This window comes from Vigna umbellata, chromosome 11, assembly GCF_029865625.1.
Source record: "Vigna umbellata cultivar VRB3 chromosome 11, Vumbellata_1.0, whole genome shotgun sequence".
Lineage (NCBI taxonomy): Eukaryota > Viridiplantae > Streptophyta > Magnoliopsida > Fabales > Fabaceae > Vigna > Vigna umbellata.
Window position 1 is genome coordinate 29010534 of NC_142175.1, and position 11516 is coordinate 29022049.

Genomic DNA, 11516 nt, shown 5'->3' on the forward strand with positions numbered 1-11516 from the left:
AGAAGTAATATAATTAAAAGCCAGAAAGAACTAAAAGGTGATATTTGGCATGTTTTTTGGGATCCGGGACATTAAATTATGACTGAGCTCGGGAGTTGGAAGTTTTGAAGAAGAAGTTATTGGTCTGGAATATATTTATTTTTCCCTTAAATTTATACAGTTGAGGAATATTGAAGAGGGAATCACATGTATGGTTGCATTGCATAGGAGGTGTAGCTGAGAAAAAGAGATGATAATTGAATGAGAATGAAGAAACGAAACCAGAGTTTACATTCTCATGTTAAGAAACATGTTCTTGCCTAAAAAAACCATGAAAAACAAGGATTAGAACATTGTTATGAGTTAAACTGATGTTTTGTAATGAAACATGTACATTTGATTGTGTAGTGTTTGACAGTGTTGTAATTGTGAAAAAATTATGGGTAGGAGGGACCAGCAAGAGAGAGAGAGAGCACACAATGAATGGCACCAAAAGTCAAAAAAAAGAGAAACTCAAATCAACCTAACACTGTACAGAGAGTCTCTCTCTCTCTCTCTCTCCTCTACTACACCGTTGGCACTGCAATGTGTTGCACCTCCCTCTACTTCTCTTCTGTCTAATAACAACAACTTGTCATAGATATCCTTTCCCTTTTCCACATTTAATAATTTTGAGAAACTAAAAGAAAATGGGGTGGGATCAGATTTAACAAAGTGAAGCTCTTTTCTTCTGGAACAAGTGGCCTTTTAGTGTAGAACCGGAAGCATATATTGTACAGATTATTATTATTGTTATCCCAAATATCATGAAAATGACTACTTGCTCACATGACCCCAATACGCACATTATTCATGGGCCCCCCACGTAAGTGTAGTAACCCTCTTTTCTTTCTCTCTCTTTTTTTTTCTCCTCTCTCTCTCTGTTGATGTGTTTAAGAATAAAACTGGGTTGGAGCAAATATTTTTGGTTCTTTTGTTACTTGTAAAGAAGCTTCCTTTGAGGTAACTACACTTGGGTTAGCTAAAACTCACATCACCCTCTTTCCCATCTCCATCTCTCTAACATATTCAGCTGTTTAGGTCAACAATAACCCCGTTTTGAATCCTCCATGCCTTGTCTTTCTTTAGGGTTTGATGCCTCATGGTCAAATATGAAGGCACCGACTCTTACAATTCTCTTCTAGTACTAAATAAGCACCTGCTTTTCTTTGTTTTCTTCACAGCCTCACATATCTATCTGCCTACTCAAATATCTTCTCAGTTCTCCAACTATATATTTATTTCTTGGTAATTGAAATAATTTCTTCCTATGTATATATATAATCTTGTCAATTTTCAGACTCTAAATTTTGCATTTTTATTTTTTATTTTTACTTCTTTTCCTCCTCTTCCTTCTCCTCCTCTTGTTCTTCTTCTTGTTGTTCTCCTCTCTTTATGATTTCGTTTTTTTTCAATTATTTGGTGACATTGTTTAATTTGGTGAGATCCAGAGGTTATAATTAGCAGAATTGAAGGTGGGGTCAGTGTGTAATTTTATGGAGTTGATGCAAGAAGTGAAAGGGTATTCCGATAGCAGAGAGGAGGAAGAGGAAGAGGAGACAGCAGAAGAAATCGTCACAAGAGAAGAAAGCAGCAGTAAGCACCACTACCCCTTTTCTTCTCCCTCTTTGTCTTTATCTCCTGCTCCTTCAATATCAAATTATACTTCTACTACTTCTGCTGCACGTCCTCATCACCATCATCATGTAATAAATATTCCTCACCAACAAAATCCATGGCTGGGGATGAATATTCATGATCATGATCATCATCTTCAGTCTCCAGAGACCACTGAATCTCACAATTCATCATCTGGGCTAGGGTTGTTACACCAGGATGCAGCAGCTTCCAATTTCGTCATCGGCAATCATCATAATCATCATCATCATCATCATCATCACCACACAACAAAGCAGCTAGATTTCATGGACTTGACACTGGGGAGCAGCAAGGATGAGGGGAATTTGCAAGGATCGGGAGGTGCTGCTTCTTCTGTGTTTGGTCATCATGCAAGTGGTAGTTCTTCTGCCGATGGTAACGTTAACAACCTGCAGCAGCCTTCTGAGAAGGAGCACATGTTTGACAAAGTTGTGACACCGAGTGATGTGGGTAAGCTGAACCGATTGGTGATACCAAAGCAGCATGCTGAGAAGTATTTCCCTCTTGATTCCTCAGCCAATGAGAAGGGGCTGCTGCTCAATTTTGAGGACAGAAATGGTAAGTCATGGAGGTTCAGGTACTCTTATTGGAACAGCAGCCAGAGCTATGTGATGACCAAAGGGTGGAGCCGTTTTGTGAAGGAGAAGAAACTTGATGCCGGTGACATTGTGTCCTTCCAGCGTGGTGTAGGGGATTTGTATAGGCATAGGTTGTACATAGATTGGAGGAGAAGGCCCGATCACCATCACCACCATGGCCCTGACCCTTCAGCCACACTCTTCACACCTTTCTTTCTTCCCAATCAGCAACACTTCATCAGATGGGGTGCCACTGGAAGATTCTACTCCCTCCCCTCGCCAAACCCACCACGCCACCATGACCATTTGCAACAACACCTCAATTACAACACCATGTATCATCAACATCATCATCCCTTTCATCACCAATTGCAAGGTGCTGCTGGTGCTGGAGGAAATGGAACTCATCACTACAACAACTATCATGACATGAGTAGTTCAGGATCTGGCTCGGTCTATTACCTCAGGTCAACACCCCCACCAATGCCATTCACTGATCACCAAACCTTGAACACAAGACAACAACAACAAGAGGGAGGCAATGTTTCTCATCCTCCTATAATCATTGATTCTGTTCCAGTTGCTCACCACCACCATCATCACCAGCACCACCGTGGTGGCAAGAGTGGTGGTTCTAGTACTAGTACAAGTCCTAGCACTGCAGGCAAAAGACTTAGGCTGTTTGGGGTGAATATGGAATGTGCTTCTTCAACATCAGAAGACCCCAACTGCTTCAGCTTATTGTCCTCATCTTCAATGGCACATGCGACAATGGCTAATTCCAATTCACCTCCCTCTTCTTCACTACCACCTCTTCAGCTTTTGAGGGAAGACTCACTTTCATCACCATCATCAGCAAGGTTTGGGGATCAGAGAGGGGAACAACCTTCAATGCTTTTTGATCTGGATCCTTCTTTGCAATACCGGCAGTGATAAACAAATTGATGAAGAAACCAATAATGAAGAAGATACGAGTTTGATCTAAAGTCACCTGGGCTAGCTACACTTTCTTTTGCAGCATTTTTATTATATTTTAAATTTTTTTTCCCTTTCTCTTTTGTTTCTTTCATCAGCTACAAAGGAAAGAAAAGGCTCCCAGACCTTCTTGTTCTTCTGCTTCTTCTTTTGATCAGTAATTAGTTTTTAGCTTTTGCACGTTTTGGAGTCTTTAGTACGTTTAGAACTGCTCAATGAATTAATTAGCTTGGGATTTGGGCCCTGAAGAAATGGAATATCCATCGTTTCACAACCTAAAGAGGGAAATGAAATCCATATGGAGATCAATTACGTTTAGACCTTTTTCAATTGTGTATAGTACAATACAAATATATATTATATTATTATTTATTAATATTATTATAGTATATATATATATATATATATGTCTTTTGCTATTTCTATTTTAATATTGCTTCAATACTGTTCTCTCTCTCTCTTTCCGTTTACTGCATTTAATGATACACAGAAAAGCTTGTTGCTTTCTTCTTTCCTCTAATGTTTCTGTTAGCCTTGTTGGGTTGATGTCGTTCAACACACTGCTGCTTCTGCTCCTGCTGCTTAGTTAGGCATTGTAGCTTTGCAGATAAAGGGCAGAAAGTTGTACAGCTGTAAAAGGGTAATTTTTTCTGATCTTATTCCTCCTCCATTCATCTAATTTGATTACCTTTTTCCACTTACTATGCTGTAGTTACCATAAATAATTTATTCATTATATATTGATCAAGAGTACTAACCCTCCTCCCTCCATTTTTTACCTCTATATCCCTCCACATTTACTAGCACCTTTTTTTATTTGTATTTTCTGCTGATATGCTTTTGTAACTTCTCCTATTCATCAGCCGCCTTCTTGTCTGGATTAACACTGCACACAAACGTGATATTGGGAAAATGAAAAATTGGAGGGTGTTTGACCCCATTTACTCATGCCTTAAAGAGTAAGTAGCCTGATTCTGATGCTTATTTCAATGTTTTGTCTTTGATCTATTGATTCTTATCTTAATTTAACAGATACAGCCTTTAGACTTTTATGGATTTAGATTCCTCATGTGATGCTTAATTAGTCTTTGTAACAGTTTTGCTACTGTCAACGGTTGAAAATCAAACTCACTCGTTACTAATCATATACATTTTTTGGATTTGTCACAGATATTGTAATAATTACATTACAGCTAAGACTTTTGGACAGTGAATCAAAGAGCTTTACTTTGACAATCCAGGTGAAAAATTATTAGCTTTAGCTTCTACTCTTTCTCATTTTGTTTGCTTTAAACTTCATATTATATGACAGATATAAAACATATGCAAGGATAAGAAAACACAAAATCATTTTGATTCATTCGAGATGTGTAGCATCATGTAATTGAAGGGGAAAAAAACCTTGATACGTTTTGAAATTATCGTGTGAATTAATATAAACTGGGTAAAGAAAGTTGTGTTGTGTGTTTGTAGAACTGATGGGGCAGATTGATGCACTTTGCTTTAGGTTTACAAAATGCAAGACCTTTACATTTTACTATTTGTATATTTTGTCGAAGTTTACTTGGAGTAATAGATCATAGAAAGCACTTGTGTATACATGTTTGAAAATATTAGAGTGGCATTGAATGCAAAATACACTGTTCAAGGCATAAAAAGGAGATATCAAATGGAATGTGGTGTTCTCACACGGTGAGAAATGGGAAAGCAAAAGCAACACATAGGACAATAAGATCAACAGTAAGCGAGACTAGACATATATAGGAGCAGGACCTTTCTTTTGGCTACACAGACTTGAATGTGATGTTTTCTATTAAAATATATATAGCAGTATCTCAGATCCTTTGGGGTAAAGTCAATTTCCATGAACCATCAAAAGCCTTGGAAGAATCCTTGTCACTGCTGGAATTTAAAGACTGAAAGAGACTAGAAATGAAACCTTTTTGGGATGATCTACTTCATTTCAAATGCTTCGAAAACCAACAAGAAATCGGTAAAAGTTACCCAGGATAAAACTAGCCAAATAAAACATCAAACTCTTCATTCTTTTCTTTGATCTATATTTTATTATATTCTCCTGTCATCTTTGATCTTGCAGACATAGTTAGATAAGGAAATAAAACAATATTAAGAAAGAAAGACACAAACATATATTAGTTTTTTGGTCATAAGGTAACAATATGAAGGTGATTTTTGTAATCCTATTTCATTTTCCAAGGAAGATTTGGGATTCAACACCTTTGTGCTTCATACATATCCATGCATGAAATACATACCTTCTGTTAATAACTAAGAGCATCCTAGAGTCATAGGTTGATTAAAGTTATCCATAAATTCAAGGGCTTAATTATTCCCTAGCTAGGATTAGGCTTCTTGTTTAATCATAAAACCAAGACTTTTATATTGATCATATAATGATATAGTATGATTATTTTTTCTTAGCAACGTGAAGGTTATCATTGTTTTGGGAATTGCATCATCCCAAGTACAGTGTTATAAAGCAATTAATGTTTCTCAGTTATACTGCGGTATTAATGTCAATGTAATTAGTTCTATATCCACTTTTAGTTAATAAGTTATTGTTTGCCCCTTGTGCATTTTATGCAGAAGGAAAAACAGAAGCTCCACCAAATCACTGAAATCAGATCTTATGATACAAGGACTCACACACCTACCATTTCAGTGAGATTTTAGAAACATTTAACCAAGGTACAGTTTTTCTCAGTACTCCAATTTATATCTATATCTATATATATATGCATATATTATTTAGGTCACAAACAATATTCGGTCACTAATGTTAAGTCAGTAAACAGTAAACATCAAATAGTGTTCAATTTAGCAGAAAAACAAATACTGGCTTGATACCTCTCTCAAGAAGTTATCAACAGATGCATGCTTATAATCATCATAAAAAACTGGATATAGATAATGTCTTTTTTCTGTACCTGGTTGATTTAGTGGTTCAGCATCTTTTATACTTGAAAGTGCAATTTTTGTAGTCATTTAACCTCACTGTTGTTAGAAAGTAATTTAGATGTTAACTGAACTTGTGATAGGCATTTATTTCAATGAAATTAAAAAGTATACATATATATATGTATATATGTATGTATGTATATGTATGATGAATAAAATAAAGTATTGAAGGGTGTGAAATTGAAAAACAGAAGGAAAAATAACCTTTAAATTAATGCTAAATTAATAATCTGGCTCCCTGTATTTAAATTTTACTATGCATAGTTGGCTGTCATAAGGTTGGCTGCATTCACTCTCTTATAAATATGAACAATTTGGAATGTCATGCATCACAGCAACATTCATAATGTATTAGTTGAGTTTCTGGCCATGCATTAATTTAATTTTTAGTACATTCTTATTATACTTACATTAAATAAAGTACTGCCCTTATTTTATTGAATTTGTCATTTTATTATTAATGCAGTTATTGCATAAAATCAGGTATAGATGGGAAATAAATTTGAAATGACATATAAATGTGAGTGTGGTAAATTTAAGAATACTGGGACCAGTTTTGTTGGTTTAAAAGTAAAACTTCAAAACCATAAAATTTCTTCACATGCTACTTCTGTGATCTTGAAATTTCATGCAGTAGAAGCATACTTGTTTTGCTTAATAATGGTATTTCCTGTGCCTTTCAAAAGTTAATTCTAAAAAATAACACTGGAAATAATTATGTCTTACTTTTTAGTATAATTAGTCTTACTTTTCACTATATATAACCTTTTAGATTTCTATTTTTCTGAGTTCTGTTAAAGTTAATATATAATTTTTTAATAAAAAAGGTCACCTTAATGCATTGCAAACCATTAAAAAGTACATAATTTAAAAAAATATATTTTTATTACTTGACCAAATAAATTTAGAATTATTTTTTAACTTTCACCAAATTCAATCTCAACACTATTAAGATCAGCTAAAGTTACATTCACATATTTATCTTTTATCCCTTTAATAATTATACTTTATTAAAACATTTTCCATTGAAAGGGTCATTTGATTAGGTCTAAGTTTTACCATACCACATTACTTATGATTTTTTTTACAATTTTTACTTTAATGAGTCTTATAAAACCTTTTTTTTTATTATATTGTACTATTTAGTAGGTGAAAGAAAGATAATAGGTTTTTAAGATAAAAATATATTATTTTATTCTTATGATAAAGAGTGATTTAAAGTTAGTTGTCTTAAATTTTATATTATGCCAGTATATTTCAATTAAGAATAAGATCCATATTTTAAACTACCCTATTCACAGTTGAAAATTGGTTTCTTCATAAATCTCTTTCATGGAACTGATTAATATTTCAGGAATACATCAATATATATTAGACCCTTAAAAATGTTATTGCATGAGATTTAAGCGTGTGAATATTTTTGAGGCTGTGTATTTATTTTTCTGGAATGCAAATCCCAAAGAAACAATGGCAAAAATGATCAAGGCTGTGATAATTCATACCTTTCTGTTCTTAACAATAGCAACAAAGTATCTGTAAGCTTTTTTTTCTTAACTAAATATGATCTTTTTTTTCTTTAATTTAAAACATCTGTGCTATCATCAACACATGCACAATTATATATATATATATATATACCCACACACACAACAATAATTAAACTTAAAATCATATATAAATCATACAAGTTCTCTGCCACTAATAGTATTTTAATAGTTTTCATTTTTTTATAACTTTGGTTATTTTCTTATGTCATCTATTTAAAAGTTATTTATAAACAAAGTTATTTAATAAAACTTATAGTGTAGCAAATATAATGTGAAATTAATTTATATACGTAATACTATGTTTTAAAAAATATATATGTTAAGAACAACAAAATTTGATTAAAAAAATTAAATATTAATACGTGAAGTAAATTTTAACACATTTTACGTTACAATTAATTTTTGCATAAATTATTTAAAGCTATGATGATGGTTATTGCATGAACATTGCTTTGATTTTTTTTTTTTTGTGTGTGCTCTTGAGTTCAAGAAATCTAATCGTTCCTTAGCGAAATTTGCTTGAAAAAATTAATTTTAATTTGATGAATATAGAATGATAAAAAGAAATCAAAGAATTATATATATATATATATATATATATATATATATATATATATATATATATATATATATATATATATATATATATATATATATATATATATAAAGCCTTAACTTAATAATCATTTAGGTAATGAGTTAAAAAATGGTGTAATATATACATACAAACGAAAGCAATTTGTGACATCATGTTTTTACCAACTGCACTGCGAGAATAGCCAAAGTGAATAGCTAATGCATTGCATATATACATTATTAACTAAAGTGTATAAACAAGAAAACTAGTGTAATTTGTTTTTATTTTTAATATAAAATGTCATCTTAAAGTCTTACAACATTATATTATATATGTTTCTAATCATATAAAGTTTTTGGAATTATCACAAAATTTTGTTTTATTTTAAAGTCAGTTTCAACATAGATGTCAGTTTCAATATATATATATATATATATATAATTTATGTCCAAGAAACTAAAATATTACAACGATGGACATATTTTTCCTTAATTTAGGATATATTTGATTCCATGTTTAAATGTCAAAAATAAAAATTAATCTGTAGATAAATGAGAATTAATCAAATATGTACTCACGCAACATGATTTGCATTTGATTACAATTTACTGACTTATTAAGCTTTCATGAAAATATCTTTCTATTTTATAGAAAGTAAACATCCTTTTCAAGTAACAAAATCAAATTAATCCTCAAAATAGTCAAAATCAAAATAGTAAAAGGTGCTTTATTAGGATATAAAGGGGTAGATAAAATCATTAAAGATAACTAAAGTGTCCGTCTCCAAAAGACTTTTTTATTAGAAACAAATATTTTCTGTCCCTAAATTAACTAGTTTAGTGTGTGTGTGTGTATTTATTATAAAATTTGGATACTTATGTATACACAAATTGTTGAAAATTTTAGTCTCATTATTTGGATTACTATTTTTACGTTATGGTGATAATTTTGTTAAGTTTAAATATAAATAATAGAAATATTTTGTTATCAAAATATATTTATTTTTCTGATAAAAAAATGTTATTTTACTACATTTTTTTAAGATTGTATAATTATATTGAAACATTTACATTTTAAAATAGAATAAAATTCATTGAACTTTCTAAAAATTTAGTCTTTCGAATTTAATTTCAATAACAAGTTCTAACCATTTTACCAATTCCCCAAATCAGTCACACCACCTTAATCGAAATAAAATATTAAGGCGGCAAAGCGTGGTTTGAGATTTAGTTAATTATGAGAACTGTTAAACAGTCAACACTTAAGTTAATGGAATTAACTTTTGAAACTAGAATTGGGGTATTTAAGAAATACGAAAATCAAAGTCAATGATTTCCAATACTTTTATATATATATATATATATATATGTAAAATTTTAACAAAAATATATGACTATCTAATATAGTTTGAAATTGACACGTAAATATATGAATAGGTTAAAAAGAAAAAAAAAAAACTCACGGGCTGATATTTCTAATAAAAAAGTTGTAATAATTATGTGCAAAGTAATAAATAAATAAATATAAGATTATTTTAACTTAATAAAAATGTTACAGTCGGGGCAAATATAATATTTGAATTTTAGTTATTTTTAGAGCTAAGAAAAAAGGATCATACATAAATTATGAGAAAATTACATGTTGGATTGTGATTATATATTATGTATGTAGTAGTGATTTGTAAGAGTGAAGATCTGATAAAAAAATATGAATTAATGTTAACTTGAGAAAGCTTACAGAAAAGAAATAGAGTTAATGAAAAAATTGTATAAGAGGCAATGGTGAAAGAAGTTAAAGATCTGAAATGAAATGAAAAATGAAATGAAATGGGGTTTGGAATGAAGGGTGCCCCACCCTAGAAAAGTAGAGGGTATATAGGCTAATTAAGAGGAAGGTGTGAGGTTGCATTATTAATATTTACGACGATGATCATAAAGTAGATTGTACCGTAAAGTCAGCAGAAGTTCTTCACCTTTTACCTCCCATGGCGTGGCCTTCCATTTATTAACTGTAAATCGGATCATTGGACGCATGCAGTGCACACCAGTGATCAATCCAAATCATTGTAAATTGTACTAAAACTTCAATGGACCACTTCCCATTCCACTTCCAATACATCTACACAACTTCTTTTGTTTTTTTCCCACCATTCTATATTCTACCAACAAATCACCATTGCCCCTTTTCGTGTTTTCGTTTTTATCATACCTTGTGAGTTTCAAGCTGTAAAGGAATCTTTTTTTTTTCTTTCTTTTATTAATTTTCGGTTAATCAAACAGGATTTCTCAGTCCTTTCTATGAAAGTGAGACTCGGTTTAATGTATATATATCTTTTTCAATAAATATTTCGCAAGATCAACTTTAGGGCTACATTTTTGTTACAGTAGCTTTCAAAGCCCTAAAACTAAAGAAGATATGTACAAGTACCAGACTTCAAAAAGCATATGTTTTAATGCTACCACCAACTTTATGTGATGAAGAATAATCAAGCAAATTCATTTGGACCATGATGATGATGATGATTATGATATTAACAACCTGTGATTAACAGTGATCTGTGATGATCATGAATTAATAACAACCTAAGGACAAGGGCATCGTAGGAAAAGGGAAAGATCTTAAGAAAATCTTTGTGTTTGAAAGAAGATGGTGGTGCAGGACCAGAGAGAGAGAGAGAGAGAGAGAGAATGAGTGAGGGTAAAGATCATGGGAGTGACCAGGACGAAGTGAACCCGAAAAGTGACAGATCCTTTGGGTATAAGTTTTTGCTGGGGCTTTCCATGTTTCCCAAGATGATAAGTTAACAGATCAGATGCATGCACATTGATTTCGATTGAGGACCATGCAGCCCAAAAAGGAGATAGAGAGGACCAGAGAGAGAAGAAAGAATGGCCAAGAAAATAAAACAAACAAAACCAAATCATCTTTACCACTCACAGTTACATTTGGATCCATCTACATGCACATCTTCTTCTCCCTTTCCCTTACTTTCCAATTTCAAAAATGTAAAATTATTAAGCTTTTTCGAGTTAGGTTTTTCTTTTTCTTTGCTTTGCTTACAGATCGTGTAACAGTATTTACACAACACAGATTGACTGGAAAGTTTTTATAGAAAACTTCCGAAACATCTTTGGACAAAGGCATGAGAAATGTCACTTCCAGTTCCAAAGAATCTGATAGTCA

At 31.9% G+C, this 11516-nt stretch overlaps 1 protein-coding gene and 1 long non-coding RNA gene across 4 annotated transcripts; both read left to right on the plus strand.

Moving 5' to 3' along the window:
- The first annotated feature begins 878 nt into the window (after positions 1-878).
- Positions 879-3367, plus strand: LOC124842675 (uncharacterized). Of its 3 annotated transcripts, none has more exons than XM_047319218.2 (2): positions 879-981; positions 1470-3367. In XM_047319218.2, exon 2 carries the CDS (start codon positions 1515-1517, stop codon positions 3186-3188), a length of 1674 nt encoding a protein of 557 aa, XP_047175174.1. In that variant the 5' UTR covers positions 879-981; positions 1470-1514; the 3' UTR covers positions 3189-3367. The 3 variants fall into 3 exon arrangements, with proteins under 3 accessions (XP_047175174.1, XP_047175173.1, XP_087958011.1); XM_047319217.2 differs by lacking the exon at positions 879-981 and adding an exon at positions 996-1266; XM_088101885.1 differs by lacking the exon at positions 879-981 and having other exon boundaries at positions 1304-1614; positions 1840-3367.
- Positions 3368-3985: 618 nt separating this feature from the next.
- On the plus strand, positions 3986-8066 carry LOC148191440 (uncharacterized). Its single transcript, XR_015782945.1, has 3 exons — positions 3986-4189; positions 4401-4471; positions 5838-8066. It is a non-coding gene; the product is annotated as an uncharacterized LOC148191440 (long non-coding RNA).
- The last annotated feature ends 3450 nt before the right edge of the window (positions 8067-11516 follow it).

Coding starts and splice junctions, on each gene's coding strand:
- LOC124842675 (XM_047319218.2), top strand. CDS start 1,515: ATGGAGTTGATGCAAGAAGTGAAAGGGTATTCCGATAGCAGAGAGGAG.